Source organism: Suricata suricatta, chromosome 1, assembly GCF_006229205.1.
Source record: "Suricata suricatta isolate VVHF042 chromosome 1, meerkat_22Aug2017_6uvM2_HiC, whole genome shotgun sequence".
Classification (NCBI taxonomy): domain Eukaryota; kingdom Metazoa; phylum Chordata; class Mammalia; order Carnivora; family Herpestidae; genus Suricata; species Suricata suricatta.
In genome coordinates, this window is record NC_043700.1 from 152,106,140 (window position 1) to 152,124,364 (window position 18,225).

At 42.3% G+C, this 18,225-nt stretch overlaps 1 protein-coding gene across 3 annotated transcripts in view; it reads left to right on the forward strand.

The window, feature by feature from the left end:
* The first annotated feature begins 1,307 nt into the window (after positions 1 to 1,307).
* KDR (kinase insert domain receptor) overlaps positions 1,308 to 18,225 on the forward strand; it is an 80,828-nt gene continuing 63,910 nt past the window's right edge. For all 3 annotated transcript variants that reach the window (XM_029945687.1, XM_029945686.1, XM_029945688.1), the window contains exons 1-10: positions 1,308 to 1,560; positions 5,733 to 5,826; positions 7,747 to 7,943; positions 11,382 to 11,512; positions 11,738 to 11,906; positions 12,496 to 12,635; positions 13,289 to 13,466; positions 14,855 to 14,969; positions 15,059 to 15,222; positions 17,335 to 17,491. In XM_029945687.1, coding sequence (XP_029801547.1) covers positions 1,494 to 1,560; positions 5,733 to 5,826; positions 7,747 to 7,943; positions 11,382 to 11,512; positions 11,738 to 11,906; positions 12,496 to 12,635; positions 13,289 to 13,466; positions 14,855 to 14,969; positions 15,059 to 15,222; positions 17,335 to 17,491 — 1,412 coding nt within the window. In that variant the 5' untranslated portion in view covers positions 1,308 to 1,493. The remainder of the gene's footprint in view (positions 1,561 to 5,732; positions 5,827 to 7,746; positions 7,944 to 11,381; positions 11,513 to 11,737; positions 11,907 to 12,495; positions 12,636 to 13,288; positions 13,467 to 14,854; positions 14,970 to 15,058; positions 15,223 to 17,334; positions 17,492 to 18,225) is intronic.

Consider the following 18,225-nt stretch of genomic DNA (forward strand, 5'->3'; position numbering starts at 1 on the left):
TTCCTCTCCCCTGAAGGGTGGTGCCTTAAGGCAGAAGGATCTGCAAGATCCCAACTTAATGAAGTTGGGGGTTGTTTGATGTCACTTGCTAAGTGTGGGGAGGCTTGGAGAGAAAAGAAGGAAAAAAATGTCTAAAGGAATCTGCCTTCTCCAAACAACTCCACAAGGAGTCAACACATACAGAGAGAGTTGTGAGGCTGGGTACGCTGTTTTGGGTGCCCTGGGTCTGGGAGCGTAGGCTTCATTGCTTCAGTGAAGCTGGCCTCCTTCTGGCCCTATGGGTATCTCGGCTAGGAGCTCCGTTCTGGAAAGGGGCCTGGTCAAAAGCCCAGGAAGAATCATGTAGTCCCTGTCAGGTAACACGGTGGACAAAAGCCCTTTCTCAAGGAGAACGTCACTTAGGGATAGGTGACTGACGTCGCGGGTGAGGCTACCCTAAAGCCCTGGCTACCAACAGCTCCCCAGAGCCCTGATGTAGGTTTTTGGTGAAAGCCAGGCAAGGGGGCTCAAATTTAAATGCCCTTGGGGACTAGGCTGGTAACATAAAAACATTTGAAGCTGCCAGGTACAAGAGGAAATAGAAGGAACATGTGTATACTCTGACTACAGGCATTCAGATTCAGATTTTTAAACTACAATTTTGCTGGCCAAGCAAAACACTCAGCACTGGCTGGAGTCACTGTCGGCCGGTTTGCGATCCTGCATTCGCCTGGGTTCTGTATCCGCTTTTCCCTAGTGGCTTCAACCTGCTGCTGCTGGTCCACAGTTTGTCGCCCGGTCACTACAGGAACGGGCGGGTGCTGAAGACGGTCCCAAATTCTCGAGCGCCTCCTGAAGGCTCAGTGTCCCTCGCCTGCGCTCACGGCGCTGTCCCCTCCTTCGGCACCCCGTACCCTCACCTCGGAGGGCCTCAACCTACAGAAGCTTGGAGTTTCTCAGAAGCTGTTACGGGCTATATTTTATCACCACGGAGATAAACAGAAGAGTTGTTGCGCCTGGGACGCTCTCCCTCGGGCGACTCGGGGCCAGATGCAGTCCCAGGCCAGCGGGGAGACAGGGTGATGTAGTGGGCAAGGCGAGCCCGGGATCCAGGCTGAGAGGCGGGACCCGCGGCCAAGGGGGAGCCCCGCCCCGGCCCCGCCCCGAGCCCCGCCCCCTAGCTCTTGAGTGTTGGCCTCCGCTCGCACCCGGCACTGAGTCCCGGGACCCCGGGAGAGCCGGCGGTGGATGGTTGTGTTTCCTCTGCCCGCGCGGGGCATCACTGGCGCGCTACAGAAAGCCCAGAGCTGTAGCGCAGCCGGGATTTCCTCTCCTCCTGCCACCCGCAGGCGCCCCTGCAAGTCGTGGCCGGAGCCAGGGCACCCTCCCCTTTGCGCCTCCCAGTCCTGCGCCTGCGGCGCGCGTTCCGCCTCCGCGGCTTCTTCGCTCCGCAGGCCCCGGGAGAAAGAACCCGCGCCCGAGTTCTGGGCAGGGCGCCCGGCGCGAGGTGCGGGATGGAGGGCAAGGCGCTGCTGGCCATGGTTCTGTGGTTCTGCGTGGAGACCAGGGCTGCCTCTGTGGGTAAGGAGCCCACCCCTCGAAGGAAGACGGAGAGGTCGGGTGCGGGCGGAGGCGGGGATGCGGAGAGGTCCTGGAGGCCGGGTCTAACTCGGAATCCGAGAGCTGGAGAGTTGAAAGTGACTTGACACTTTGTGGTTTTCCACTTACCAATGAGGAAACTGAGGCTCTTTGATTGACCCAAGATTATCCGGAGAGTTGGTAATCTCCGGAGCCCAGTTCCTTTTCCACGACTTTGGTCTCCGACCGGGGCCTCGGCTGCAGCAAGTCCTGCGAGGCCGACACACCCTGTGTGTCGGGAGGCGGGGGTGGGAAGGCAGGCGCCCGGGGCTGCAGGCAAGAGGTGTTCCCGCAGGCGGGAACGGCGGTGGAACGCTGTCCGGCTGGGCGCCCCGCACCAACCCGGACTCGGGGAGGGAAGCCTTGCAGGGAGCGCAAACCAGTTCGCTCGGATCTCAGCGTGCACTTGGTTCTGCCCCTGTAGGAGCCCCGTAGGGACCCCGGTGCGCGTTCCCTCTGGCTGGAACCCACAGACGCACCTCCTGTATGAGGTGCATTTCGGGGAGGGAAACTTTTTGTTCCTACCTTGGTGCGGGATGCCGCTCTCCTTGCAGAGAGAAGGTGAAATTGGGCTCGGACTCGGGACTGCGACAGCTTCCCAAAATGCCTCCAAGAAACACTCACCTTATGTAAAACAGTAGCCTCTTTTAAAGCTTTGGGATACGCGCATGGTCTGAAGTTCACGTTCTGAAAACGTACTCTGCGGGACTCGGTACCTAGATTTAGCGCCACTCGCCACGTTCCTCGTTACCTAAAATTTCAGTCTCCTTCAGGATTAGGAACACACATGCTCTTGGTGCAACGAATGTCTGTCTTTCTCTCTTCGCGCTCCCCGTCACCCCCGCCCACTGCCTTCTCCTATCTCTTTTCTGTCGCCACAGTTTGCTAATTTCCAGATTTCCACTCTTTGGAGGGTGAGAAAGGGGAGAGGGTGGAGAAAAGAAAGAAAAAAGTCAAGTAATTCAGAGAAAAGTTCCTTATACTGAAATAAAAGAATCACACGTCTCTTAAAAAAGACACTCTCATATACTGTAAGATCATCTGTCTATAGTTATTGAATTTTCTTAATAATGACTTGGTTCATCAGGGCCAGCATCACCATGGACACTCATTTGTCCCTGACAAGACGTCCCTCTCCCCCTTTTCGGTGTGGAACATGTGGTGGTTCTGTATCCCACAAAGAAGTGAGTTGCTTCTAAGCCTGGGGTGTTTCATCGGGCAGCAGTGGTAACTGTAATCGGGTTGTCCTGAATATAATGATGAGGTTGCCCTTTTGGAGTGTGTGACTTGCTTAATTGGATTGGACTATAATTGATGCCATCAAATTCTGGAAACAGAGGCACCGTTGTTTTTCCTTCCTGTCTTTGAGCTGCGAGGGGAATAGCGCACAAATGAATTAATTTTGGTTAGGGGATTGGAACATAGAAGGGCTTTTTATTCAGTAGCAACATATGCACTTCTTATAGTTATTTCTTTAGACTTTCCCAAGAGTGGGACTTAAACTTGCCAATGAAAATAAATGAAGTTTAATGGAGCAAAACAAAATTGAACATTGGTTGGTCTACTGCTATGAATTTGAAGTTATCATTATCAATATAGCCTTGCTGCAAAAGATTTTTGTTGTATACATGTCTCCAGAATAGTATGGTGTTATCTTAGCTTCCTATGAATGGAGAACATATCTTTAATTAGTTTTGTTTTTTAACATAAGAAAGGGTGGCTAGAGTGTGAGAAAATCTGTGCTGATAGTTTATGAGAGATCTTCAAGAATTCTTATTTTGGTGGGAGGGTGAACATAGCTTATTTAGAGCTTTGCCTTTACTACCATTTTTTCCCCTCATATAAATGTGCCTAAAATAATGGGCTTTTTCCTATTTGGATCACTGTACAAATTGGTTTAAGTTACTGTTTTCAACACGTTTCTCAACTTAGTGGTTTTCAGTCATGTTGGATATTTGTACTTATCCAAATGAGTACTTTTCATTTTCCTTTTCTTATACAAAGGGAGACTCTATTGTTGGAAGGCTTTTCTATTGCTTTTAAACACTTTGCTTTATTATTTGTCTCCTTGGGGCAGTTATTTCCTCCGGTATTGAAAAGTGCTATGCTGATTAACTGACCATGATATCCCAGATCAATAGCTGTCCAAGAGTGTCCCATCGACCAAGTATGATCAAGTCACCTGCAATACTTGTTAAAATGCAGATTTGCAGAGCTAGGGATATCTTATACATCCTAAAGTTTAAGAATTACTACCCTAAACACAAATCAGTACCAATGCCAATTAGTTTCTGAGATTTATTGATGTAACTTAATTTCTAGGTTATTTTTTAAACTATGATATTAATCAACAAATCTACAGTTGTATCAGCAACTATTTTGCCCATCTGGGTGAGTGAGTAGAAATATGTGTGATCAGTTGTTCATTTTACCTCAGCTGTTGACATTAGGGTCCACAGATTCAATATATTGGATATTTGCACTCGATATGTGCCCATTCTCTTTACTCATACTTTTTCATATTTGCTGATACTGTCTTATTTACCCAACAAGATCAGTGCCAATTTAGGCTTAGAAAATCACTGGTTCTTTTTTTGAAAATTATTTATTTTTAAAATTCTAGTATAATTAACATACAGTGATATATTAATTTCAGGTGTACAATAGAGTGATTCAACAATTCTGTGCATTATTTAGTGCTCATCATAAGTATATTCTTAATTCCCTTCACCTATATCATGTACCCCCTACCAACCATCAGTTTGTTCTCTGTATTTAAGAGTGCATTTTTATTTGTTCCTTTTGTTTTTCTTTGTTCATTTGTTTTGTTTCTTAAATTCTACATATGGGTGACATCTTTGGTATTTGTCTTTCTCTAATTGACTTACTTCACTGAGAAGAATATTCTCTAGCTCCATCCATGTCCTTGCACTTGCAAGATTTCATTCTTTTTTATGGCTGGGTAATATTTCATTATATGTATATACCAAATCTTCTTTATTCATCTCTTGATGGACATGTGGATTATTTCCGTATCTTGGCTAATGTAAATAATGCTGCAATAAACATAAGGGTGCATGTATCTTTTGAATTGATGTTTTCATTTTCTTTGGGTGGAGAGTCATTTGTTCTTAGATGACATGAGTTGAGGACCATATTAAGCTTGGGTGCTTACCTGACATCCATTACTGTTTAAGGTGGTGTTTTGGAGATCTGGATATTAGTTAAGGCCCTAGCATGGTGGACAGTTTTTCTTTCTTTGACAGTTTTTCAACACTTATTAGCTCTTTGCATTTAGTTCACAGAGAACTCTGTTTTCTTGTTGTGGAGTGACCCATGGTGAAAATCTGTCCCGGTGTTTTTAGGTAAAGACAGCTTTCTTGTGTTACAAGCTTGGTATCAGAAAGAGCTCAAAGCTTTGATTAATAGGTTGAGATTCCTCATTTGTAATTCATTAGCATTATGGTTTTTTAGTCTCATTCTCTAAGGAAAAGTATATTAATAGGCATATTAATGGACACTGGCAAATGTTTTCTTTTCTTCAACTCTTCTCACCTAGTTTTAATGTACCATCTTCCAACTCTGGTAGTTCTTTTACCAGAGGAAGTGCACTAGAAAATTGGTAAAGGAAAATGAGACAATGTCAAGGGCACTCCTCCCCGCTTCAGGATACATAGATGAACTGTATAGAAATCCCTCTAAGTAGTATTCATTAATCAGCAATTTAGTCAAATGCGTGCATCCTATGCTTTATAAGAAATGTCAGTGGGTCCTTTCCCAAGGGAGTGAGATCATCAGATGAAGGTTCATTTGGTTTCAATGTCCTATATCCTTTTGTAAGACCTTGAAGTTGGCAATGCAGGAAAACAGGAACTCCACCCTACCTCCATGAATTGCAGAACTTTTGTGTTGGTTTATGACCATCTGCCCATTCTTCCTGTTATGACACAGCTTGTGAACTTTTACTGGGAATGGTGAAAAGTAAATTCACAGTTTTATACAATGAATTGCTGAAGAGGCCTTTTAAAGTATAGAGTGTGCATTGTTTATAGAAGGTGTTTCCTATTGGGGCTGATTCAGTGGCAACTATATTCATTTATTTAATTTGTTTCTAGGTTTGCCTAGTGTTCCCCTTGATCCACCCAGACTCAGCGTTCAAAAAGACATACTTACAATTATGGCTAATACAACTCTTCAGATTACTTGCAGGTAAGGATTAATTTTAGGTTCAGATTTCCTGTGTTAAGTAACTCATTGTTTATTGAGGGAAAATAATTTCCTTAAACAGAATTATAATAGAGTTGTAGTAATTATATGTAGTGAGGTTTCTAATAAATGATTTAATAATGAAAAAAATGAGAAAGCACTTCTCCCAAAATTTTGTTATGATTTTGCTGGCATTTTTTTTTCTGCTACTCTCTGCCAACACACACACACACACGGCATAGCACCTGGCATATAGTATATAATAGATGCTCATTAAATATTGAGTAAATACATAAAATTGAGGGATGGAGTTGAAGGAGTTTGGGCCATATTTATTATATTCAGAATGGCTCTTGGACATTTTATTTTATGATTTGCTAAGAATTTTATTTTATGATAAAATGATGACTGGTAGCAATTTAATATTCAGCCATTAATATTACTGAGTGCATGTTCTGCACAAGTAATGGGCTTTATGCTTTGGCTTGATGTTGTGGAATGCCTCTCTTCTCATTTGGTAGCAAGAAGTCCTGCTACTGATTTTTTGCTGACTGGGGAGGCAGGCTTCTTTGAAAAGGAAGAAGCCTTTAAGTTTTGTCTTACCCCTACCCTGGAAGGAAAGGTGGGGTTTGACTTTGGGGTTTAATGTCATGACCCAGAGGCTTTGCAGAAACCTCTCAGTGTGTCTTTGGCAGAGACAACAGGTGGAGGGGTGGGTGGAGGCGATGTTGTCCTCTGAGGAGGACGCTGGGGGTCCACAAAGAACCTTGGGTAGCTTACCGCCCTTGCTAATGCTTGATGAACACCAGGTGTTCAACCCAATGACACAGATCTATTTTAGACTGCAGATCGTAAAGGATACCCTTGTCCCCTTATCAAGGGTAGGAAAAAACATAGTATCAATGCTATTTCCCTAGCTTTGCTATTTGAAGACACATTTCTTAGTAGATTTTCCTCTTATCCATCTTCAATAACAGAGGTTATTTAAATCCCCACAGATCCCACATTCCCTTTTAAAATTCATTCAAAAAAATTTCTTACGTCCAAAAAAGCTATTGGAGTGTGATAAAGTAATTTCATTAATGTAGCTGCAGCTTCATGGAAATTTCAGATTCTTTGAAAGAAGAATCAATGATGCTGCATTCCTTTTTACATGGGCTATCTTTCATAGAGCTTTGCAGGGAAATGCTGCAGTGAAAATAATCTTTGTTTGAATGCAGTCCGTGTAAGATCCTGTAAGGCTCTTAGAAAGTTGCACCCTCTTCCTTTGGAGCCTCACTTTTATTACCGTCCTGTCTGCCCGTTCTTATCTGACCACTCAGGCTTCCTTGCTATTCCCGTGATACTCCAGATGCTCCTGCCCCAGGGTCTTTACATTTTCTATTCCCTCTGCCTGGAACACTGTTCCTCCGTACTTTCAACTGGCTTCATCAAGCCCCATTCCTCCAGAACTCTTTTCTTTTTGTATATTCTATATTTTCTCCATAGTACTTATCACCACTTCACATTTTATTTACACCATATATTTTACTTACTTCTAAAGAATTTCAGCTTTAAATTCTATCTCATTGCCTGTTTCTTCTAACTACACTGAAGTTCCATAAAGGCATTGAGTTTTGTCTGATTTGTTCACTGCTGTATCCCCAGACTTTAACAACATTTGGCACATAGCACATGTTGAATAAATATTTGTTGAGTGAATGAGTTAATTAATAGAAATACTGGAATCCTTATGTAAGTGATGTCTGAAGCTGAGTTTATGGCCTTTTGTCATTGGTGGACCCAGCATGTCACTGTTGGTAGAAGGCTGTGAATCTGTCTGTTGAGTTTATAGAAGTTTGAGAACCAAACCTTCTGTGTTTTTAGAAACAGCCTCCTAGTGTGGCATTTCACATGAATACTTCCCTGGAATTAATTTTTCAGGGGACAGAGGGACTTGGACTGGCTCTGGCCCAACAATCAGAGTGGCTCTGAGAAAAGAGTGGAGGTGACGGAGTGCAGTGACGGCTTCTTCTGTAAGACGCTCACGATTCCAAAAGTGATCGGAAATGATACTGGAGCCTACAAGTGCTTCTACCAGGACACTGACGTGGCCTCGGTCATTTATGTCTATGTTCAAGGTAAGTGGGTAAATGGAATTCATTTCCCAAGTTGATTTGCCAGTTATAAAAACAATAGGCGCAAAGCAGAACTGAGTACAATAGAGTCCAACAAAAGCCGCACTCCAAAGGCTGTTTGCCAACAGGAATACACGAGATTCTCTCTCAAGGCTCCCCTGAGAATGAGACTCAATGAGTTGTTCTGGAACTTGGGCTCTCTTGATATCTCTTTTGCCCAGTTGGTGTGGTTCTGATCTTTGTTTCTAAGGGAAATCTGCGTTCAAAATTGGCTACCGGGATTTATACAAAGCCTTCTGATGTTTGAGAAAAAGCACCTGAAATCCTTGAAAAAGAAGATTCAGGAGTGAGTTATGGAGAGGTTTCAATGGAGAGATAGGTTATCTACAACAGGGTAGGAGATTTTCCCAAGAATGCTCAGGGAAACAGCCAAGGGCACTGGAGCTTTTTTCTACCTAAGAACTTTTCTTTTTCTACTTCTACTTTGTGAAACACAATTTTCATCCTCTTGTGCAAATGAAAACACTACCTCAAAGAGCGTTTCAAGGACAGTGTTTCTTTCCCTCACTTGCATGGTCTGAGATCTTGGATGATATGCCACATCTTTCTAGAGTTTGCAATTTGGGATTGTCATCATGGAGATCAATTTAACATCCATGTAGAATAAAACACAATGTTACATGTATTTAGTATTTATGATATAAATTATTTTTTTCTCTTGTGTTTCAAAAATCTTATACTGCCTTAATTTTCCTATCAAAACCTGACATACCTAATGATGTTTATAATCCTGTCATATAATTTTGGGGAAGTTAAGTGTTGTGTAGTATTTTGCTTGGATATACTAAATATTTTCCTTTTCAGTGAAAATGAGCTGTTTATTTATACATTTACATATATATATAATATCCCAGAGGATTTGAGGCAGGTGAAGATGACTTAGACTCTTTTACAGAACAGTAATTTCATTAGCTCTGGGAAGCACGCTTCCATCTCTCCATTTACATTTAATAGTGCAATATGGTCAGTGCAATGGAAAACTGGAGACTACATCAAAATAATGTATGTCACTCCTGGACTGCATTTGAGAATTATTTTTGCCCAATGTAAGCACAATCCAAGATAGAATTCTGGGCCCTCTTCCTTCCTCTGCAGAACTTGAGAGAGACAAGGCTCAGATCTTCGAGAATTTCTGGCTCCTTTTGATCTCGCAGGCTTGAGAGATCAGGCTTTCTCAGAAGATTGCAAGGATTTCCTGCTTTTAGCCTGTCTGGAAATACTACAAGATGAACCTCTCCCATAATATCTCGTTATTTCCTTCTCCCCAAGTCAGGAAACCTGGAGACATGTGAAAATTCATGTCATGAGTTATAGTAAATATTTTATTTTGAGAGGATGGGTGGTTGTTTGGGTTTCTTTTGTTTATTTCCTTTTTTTGGAATACTGAAATAGAATTGATTTACTGAATAGCTTTATTCTTACGTAAGGGGTTAACTTAGCTTCCAAAGACTTGTTGTGTAAGCAAGCTTGGTAATATTTCATAGCATGTGGATGAAAGGTAGGTAATATTAAGAAGTAGCAATCCCAGGCACTGTTTATTTGTGCACTGCCTGTCTTTGAGTATCCCGTTAAATTCTGCTTCCTGTTGAAGTCTACTGTTCTAGGAGGTGAGCTGTCCAAGATTTTGGCCATGAAGTCTAACAATAAGAAAGAAAGCATTGTAGTATTCCTTATGGACAGCCCTTTAATGTCCCCCCTGGTCCCTACCTTACTTCCTTAGTCTTCTGACCCCGTTCCCTCCAGCAATGGAAGGAGCCAGGAAGTGGGTCTTGGCCTCATAAGATAATGGCTATGGCATGTGGTGGCCTGGATTAGCTGCCTCTCTGTGCTTTCCAACTGGGAAGGAAATCAAAGTTGTGCTGTTTAAGGGAATTAGCTGCCTTTCTCTCCTTGGCTTAATTAACTCTTTCTCTGCTTGGACCAACCACCTTGAAGAGCCCTGGAAATGCATGGCCGCGTGTGTTGGGCATAGCCATATGAACCATTGTCTCTGTGAGATTTCAAGTATGACTTCACACCACAGTGACTCTACATCTGGGAAATGGACTAGTTTCCCAGCAGTGTATTGACGTTGTATGAACAGGGGCATCTGGGTGGCTCAGTGGGTTAAACTTCTGACTTCGGCTCAGGTCATGATCTCGCAGTTTTGAGGTTGAGCCCTGCGTCGGGCTCTGTGCTGATAACTGGGAGCCTGGAGCCTCTTTGGATTCTGTGTCTTCCTCTCTCTCTGTTCCTCTGCCACTCATGCTCTGTCTTTTTCAAAAATAAATAAACATTGAAAAATTTAAAAACCACAAAAAAACCCATTGTATGAACAATGTTCGAATGACATTAAAATCTCCTTTGGTTTTTTCCCCACTTTTTGCCATGGTGGCTTTTTGAGTTTTTGTCATTGAAGACATTAATGACTTCTGAATTTTAAACTAAATTCAATAACTATTGAACATTATTTTATAACTAATCTTATATCTAGTCTTCACATTCTTAAAATACCAACATAAATTTTTCTCTTGAATAATTGAATCCAAAAATTATTAGTTATTTTCTGCTTATCATAAAGATCCTTCGGGATCCATTAGTTTATTTTCATGGCACTTAGACATTATTCGCCTAAAGAGAGACTGTGCGTACTTTTCAACATCAGTAAAACTCAGTAGGTAAAGTGTACATATTTAACTTTAACATTACTTTAAAATTTAAAAATATTACTTTAAAATTTATGTGCTTGAAAAATGTTTAGTATATATGAAAATTGTATATGTATATATGAAAGTGTTTATGAAAAATGAAGTATGCTTATTCATTTTGAAAAAAATTATAGGGGTGCCTGGGTGGCTCAGTCAGTTGAGCGTCTGACTTCGGCTCAGGTCATGATCTCATGTCTTGTGGGTTTGAGCCCCGTGTCAGGCTTTGTGCTGACAGCTCAGGGCCTGGAGCCTGCTTTGGATTCTGTGTCTCCCTCTCTCTCTCTCTGCCCCTCCCTCACTTGCACTTTGCCTTTCTTTCTCTCCCCCCAAAGTAAATAATTTAAATAAACATTAAAAAATTTAAAAAATATCTCTAGAAAAGAAATTATAATGATTAATCTCTTTAAATGTGGAACCTATAAAGTATACGCCATTTGTTAATAATCCTAGTGAAAGGAGTCAACTTTATTCTGTGAGTTTTCTTTCAGATTTTTCACACACACACACACACACACTCCTATAGCCACATATCCCTGGAGCCAGATATCGACCCGCAGACCAACCTGTGGATTCCTTTGTCTGGTGTGAAGATCACTGTCAATCGTTCACTTCTCTGGTTAGAATTTATGAGCTTGAAACATGACCAGCTTCTCCAGTAAGTGCCATTAGCCAATGGAATTCAATTTTCTTTTAGATTACAGGTCTCCATTTATTGCTTCTGTCAGCGACCAGCATGGCGTTGTCTACATCACCGAGAACAAAAACAAAACTGTGGTGATTCCATGTCTTGGATCCATTTCCAACCTCAATGTGTCCCTTTGTGCAGTAAGTTACTTCTTCAATCATCTTTATATTTTCATAATGAGAAGATGGGTGACCTCTGCATAATATATTATCAATCATGTATTTGACCCTTTGGGAAGGGTCAAAATGAGAATAAATAAAACCAATCTGTATTCTTCACTGATGAATTCTTTAGTGATCATTTTACATGGTTTTCACTTTGGGGAAGCACTTTATTCAATATTTGCTATTTCTTTCTCTACCCAGAGGTATCCAGAAAAGAGATTTGTCCCTGATGGTAACAGAATTTCCTGGGACAGTAAGAAAGGTTTTACTATCCCCAGCTATATGATCAGCTATGCTGGCATGGTCTTCTGTGAAGCAAAGATTAATGATGAAAGTTACCAGTCTATTATGTACATAGTTGTGGTTATAGGTAAGTGGACAGTTTCTCTCCATGTCATTAATATCATACATTAAAGATTGGCTTCCTATATTAAGATCCTGGAGATTAAGGTGTAGGGGGAAGGGCAAAGGATATTGAAAAATATGTTAATTCAAGATCTAGTATGGGGCATCATTACATCTGCTCTTCTGTACCAAGTAAACCTCAGTGCAATTGAGTTTTTCGGCTTTCTTGCCAAGACCAAGGGTGGAAAAGAGTGTTATGATCGGAGCATACTTTATGGAAAATTCAATGTTCAAAGCATTGCTTGGCATCAGTTCTTTTAATTATACCTATTTGACGGAAAGTTCAGTAATTTACTTAAGCTGGCTTCATTGGCTTTTGACTACTCAAATTTTACTGCTTTTCTATCCACCGGGCAACATCTTTGAGATTCCTACAAGTCTGCTTTGTAAGTCTCTGTGGGTGATTTTACTGGGAGTTACCACGTATTGGTGAGGCCTTCAGGGAAAAATGATGTGGCATGTTTTGAAGCTGCATCATTTTTGAAAAAAATCCCTGCTAAGTTATAGATTTGTTTCTCCTCTCTTTCTCTGTGTTTTCAATTTACTTGCTCCAGGGTATAAGATTTATGATGTGGTTCTGAGCCCCCCTCATGGAGTTGAGCTGTCTGTTGGAGAGAGGCTTGTCTTAAACTGTACGGCGAGGACTGAACTAAATGTGGGGATTGACTTCAACTGGGAATACCCTTCTTTGAAGGTAACACTAACAATTCAAAGCCAGACCTCTAAATACTTTGATAATAAGCTCCACTGGGGTTTGCTTGGGAGAGATAGGGATCTGTCTGGCCAGATAAAATGTAAGGGATTTAACTCTCTCTCTCTTTCAGTCTTTCTCTCTCTCTCTCTCTCACACACACACACACACACACACACTTTAAAAGAACTATAGAATGTATAGCACCCATGGGAAACAGATGCAATGCCAAGAACTCGGTTCCACTCTGCTATAATCAGCCTGGGAAGATTAGTTTTTTCTAGGTGATTACATCTTTTCAGGTTGCATTATTTCTCTGTGCTCCAAAGTCTTTGATCTATTTTCCCTTTAAGGGAATTTGTCTTCAAAAGGTGGCATGAGATCTACTTCTCCTTAAACAGTGGTCATGTTTGCTTCTGTTTCCATGGCATATATTCATCTCATTCCCACTATGTGAGGCTTTCCAAATCTGAATTCAGTTGGTTCCATTTATTTCTCTTGAAATCAAATATATTGGTAGTCTAGATGATGTTAAAAGTTCTGAAGCATGTACTATTGGCATGAATTGTGTTCACCAAGACTCGATCTTCTGGGTATCTAGAAGCTACCAGGTAATGTCATGCTGGACTTTGAAAGTTCAGTAAATTCTTTTTCAGCATCAGCATAAAAAACTTGTTAACCGGGACCTAAAAACACAGTCTGGGAGTGAGATGAAGAAATTTTTGAGCACCTTGATCATAGATGGTGTGACCCGGAGTCACCAAGGATGGTATACCTGTGTGGCGTCCAGTGGGCTAATGACCAAGAGGAACAGCACATTCATCAGGGTCCATGGTAAGCTAAGACTTCCTTTGGAATTATGCAGTGCCTTGAAAAGTGAGATAATTTAAATACATTTAGGTCAGCTAGTGGTTCCTATTTTGTTCATTCAGAAGACATTTCTGAGCTCTTGCTGGGGAAGCCACATGACCTAAAGATCAAGAACACAGCTTGGGTTCAAATCTCAACTTTAATAATGAGATGAGCTAATATAGTAAGTGCTCACTAAATGTTGCTTGCTGCAGTTTTTGTTGATGCTACGATTCGTAGTATAATAATAAGCAGAGTATCGTTATCTAAGATAGTTTTTACATTTTCATTTTATTTCAAGGCTGAGGGGCCTGTGTGAATGTGACAATGGGCTTTGTCATTGAGGAAACCAGGATTTAATTACTGTCTGTGGGACTTTGATAAAATAACTTAGTTTCTTATTTATTCTCTTTCACTTGTAATAATGTCACGTAATAACACATAAATGTTTCAGTTTAGGTGGTAATTCATTTGGCACCCAACTTTAGGCCTTGGTAGTGATTTTGAATTTTATATGGGAATTCATAGAAGGGTTTGAGCAGAGAGAGACATGCTCTGGTTTAGGTTTTTGTAAGACTGCTGTGTATTTTACGTGAAATACTTTAGGGAAGAAAGGGCAGGAGCAGGGAGACCAGATGGAAGACTAACTGCGCTTATCCCGGTGAGGGATGGCAAGTGGCTTGGACTAAGTGGTGGCAGTAGAAGTGGGGAGAGGTTGATCTGATTCTGGATGTATTTTTGAAGATAGAGACAGCAGGATTGCCCATTGACTCAGTGGCTGTGGGGTATATGAGAGAAAGAATGGAAGATGACTTGAATTTTTAGCATGAGCAAGTGAGTGAAGGGTGGTTTTATTTACTAAGATTTGGGGCAACAGTGTTGGGTGTGTTTATTTGGACATGACTATTAAACATCCGAGTAAAGATACTTAATATACAAACCTGGAACCCAGAGAAGTCAGTTATGGCTGAGCCTGGAGGAAGGGGCAGATAAAGAGAAGGGGTCCGAGGACTGCGTGAGTCCTGGGACATAGGGTGGATAGGTATAGGGCGCAATGGGAACAGAGGAGAAGGAGCCCCCGAGGTTCCTGGAGGACCTAGAGAAAACTTCTCAGAGGAGCAAAGGCTTGAGTTGAGACTTGAGCAACCAGTAGGCTTGCAATGTGCACCCAGAGAGAAGGGCAAATGCAGAGGCCAGTTGTAGGGGAGAAGCTGGACCATGAATAAGCAAAGGCAGTGAGAGGAATCCCTGAACTGTAGCAACTCACACTCCCTAGATCGTTGACTCTTCATTTGAAATGAAAAACTAAACCAAATGATCGTTTATTGTAGAAGCTGACATTCGTAGGAATAACTATTTTTATTTTCTTCCAGAAAAACCTTTTGTTGCTTTTGGTAGTGGCATGGAATCTTTGGTGGAAGTCATAGTGGGAGACCATGTCAGAGTCCCTGTGAAATACGTTGGTTACCCTCCCCCGGAAATAAAATGGTAACTACTGGACATAAATGCAAAGCATTGTTCCACCTGACAGCAAACACTTAAATTATACTAATTCTAGGGATTTTCTTACCCCATAGGTATAAAAATGGAAGACTCATGGAGTCCAATCACACAATCAAAGTGGGGCATGTACTGACTATTATGGAAGTGAGTGAAAAAGATACAGGAAATTACACTGTCATCCTTACCAACCCCATTTCGAAGGAGAAACAGAGCCACGTGGTGTCTTTGGTTGTGAACGGTGAGTTTGTTCAGTTTTCCTTCTCGCCCCAAAATTGATTATAAAGGATATGATTGCATCTTCCTACACAACCAGGCCACCAGTCCTTTGTCACCTGCTGCTTCACTCACATCAGAAACAGGCTCCTATGTATAAAAATGATCCAGGGGCACCTGGGTGGCTCAGTGGGTTAAGCCTCTGACTTTGGCTCAGGTCATGATCTCACAGTCCATGAGTCTGAGCCCCACGTCGGGCTCTGTGCTGACAGCTCACAGCCTGGAGCCTGCTTTGGATTCTGTGTCTCCCTCTCTCTCTCTGCCCCTTCCCTGCTTGCACTCTGTCTCTCTCTCCGTCTCTCTCTCAAAAATAAATAAACATTTAAAAATATTTTATAAAAATGACCCAGAGCAGCAGAGTTGAACTAAGGTGTAGGACAGCACGCTCTGGACATATGTGCTTAAGAGGCCACACAACTGAACCGTTTGGCGCTCATGTGCAGCATTGACTTCGGTGATACACTCTGACTGGAGGCTGTGAAATAAGACCGCCTCCAAGACCATTGTTGTATTGCCTGTGCCCTTGTCTCACTGAACTGTGCGATTGAGACGCAAATGTGAAAGAGCCTTTTTGGATTTTGTGGGAGGCTGCTACTTTGAGGCACAGGCAGAGCCCAGCTCAGAAGGCTTTTGCACGTTGACACTGTTGGCTGGCTAGAAGTTAAAAAAAAATTTTTTTTTTAAACAGGATTCTAAGATTTATCTGACTCTGAGGCTGTAAAGGGAAGATACAAGGTTTATGATCTAAGGATGATTTGAACTTTGTTCTTTCAAACTGAAAGTGTTCTGGATGGGGAATAAAATGGTATTATGGTCAAGGAAGTATTTGAGATGCTAAGTCGATGGACAACTGATGTCTAAATAGCAGGACTTGACAGGACCTTTAATATGCTTATGTATATTGCCATTCTCCAGGGGGAGAGACACAGAGTATTGAGGGTTTAACAAAATTATTTGAGCAGAGCATCCTCCTCCCATCCCAGAAATCTATTAATCTCTTGCTCCAAACACAGTTTGGGAATTGCTTCTCTGTTGGCATTCTTTGTTCTCCCTGTTGGCACGGCATAGTACAGCCTCAGCACCTTCTTTTGTAACATTAGGGTGCTTCCCCACATAGCCTGCCGCTGCTCTGTATGTCTGCTGAGCTTGGCTTCATTTCTTTTCTAGGACATCAGCTTCAGGGAGTATTTTAAAGAAAATAGGTTCCATAAATGTCATTTAGAAGCCACTCAGGAGAAGGGGATTTGGGGATGGCGGGAAGCTAGAGAGCTAAGCAGGGTAGGGAGAAGCAAATGAACACAAAACAAAGACATAAAAGTGGATAGTGTATAATCCCATCTCAAGAATTCATGAAGCCGCTAACCATTTGATTCACCTTAGCATTTACTCTGCCATATAAAATGAACATAAAACGTCAAAATTTGAGAGTATAATCTGAATCTTTAAGTGACAGCGATGGGAGAATAGTTTTACATTAATGACTTTGGAGCCAAAAACAGGAAAGAGGGAAAAAAAAAGGGTGAGAAAGGGGGTGGGGGTAGAAAGGAAGGAAAGGAAAGAGAGCTGGAGGAAGAAGGGGGGAAGGAAGTGGAAGGAGGAGATGGAGAGGGAGAAGGAAGAGAGGTAGGTGATCTCGGGCAAATCATTTGACTCTTCTGTTTCACTTTTCTTCTGTGTAAAAGGGAGGACTGCAGTAGTGGCTGTGAGGGTTGAATGGATTATTCTGGGTAGCGCACTTAGAATAATGCACCGCACATAAAAAAATGTATTTACTGCACTAGTCACAACAATTGTATAGCTTTTCTGTCCTGATCTTTTGAGACTGGGAGCACAGAGAGAGCCATCCCTAACATGTAGATGACAAAAACTGAGGCAGAGGGTGGCCAGACTTGGCACAAAGTCCTCCGCTTGTGAGGATGATGACTTTACCTAGAAGTCACGTGTCCTGTTTCCAAGTCTAGCTGTTCTTTGAGAAAGAAAATGCGGGCAAAATCATATGCTTATAGAAACATAGGCTTTCTACTTTCTCTTCCTCAAAGCTGACTGACAATTCAAAAGTGGCTTTTCCCATCTCCAGTCCCACCCCAGATTGGTGAAAAATCCCTGATCTCTCCGGTGGATTCTTACCAGTACGGCACCACGCAAACACTGACGTGCACGGTCTATGCGGTCCCCCCGCCACATTACATCCGCTGGTATTGGCAGCTGGAGGAGGAGTGTGCCTACAAGCCTGCGTGAGTAGTACTCCATCACCTGTCCTCTTTTTCCCTGCTGTTCTGCATTTCATACAGCCACGCTGTGGTAGGACTCCATTTCACCTGAGAAGCCCATTCCTAGGAAAGTTATGCCTCAAGTGGTACTTCCCATCTTTCTCCATGTCTTAACATTTCCATGGTGTCCCACTCTGAGGTTAGCTAGCTCTCTCTTCCCAGATTGGCCCTGGTGTGCACACCTCTCCGAACGCAGGGTCTTTCCTCACTTTGCCGATTGCCAATCTTTTTTTTTTTTTTTCCATACTCCAAGCAACTGGTGAATTCCACCTCTCCTTGTTATCTGGGAGAAGGTCCATCTCAGAGGAAGAGCTGATGGATGAGAGCCTTTGGATTCTCAGGCCCAGCTTATCAGGTTCTAACACGAGTCCAGACATCCTTAGGCAAAAAAACAACAGGCCACCCACTATCACCCAGAGCCGTTCACTTCCTGTTGTTGTTTTTGAGACGGCCACTACTAGTTTCTTCCTCAGATGCTGACCATTTCCTACACAAAGGCCACGGTCCCAGGGAGATTACTTTAAGAAGCCCGATGACTTCTTAGTTTCCTTGTCTTCCTTTGAACTAAATTAACTTGAATTGTCTTGTCGATTCATTTTATGAATGGAGGCTTGTTCCCAGAATAGCTGTTTCCCTCCTGTATCCTGAATGAATCTACCTAGAACCTTTTCCTTCTTTGCTGAGTCCTATTTTTATTT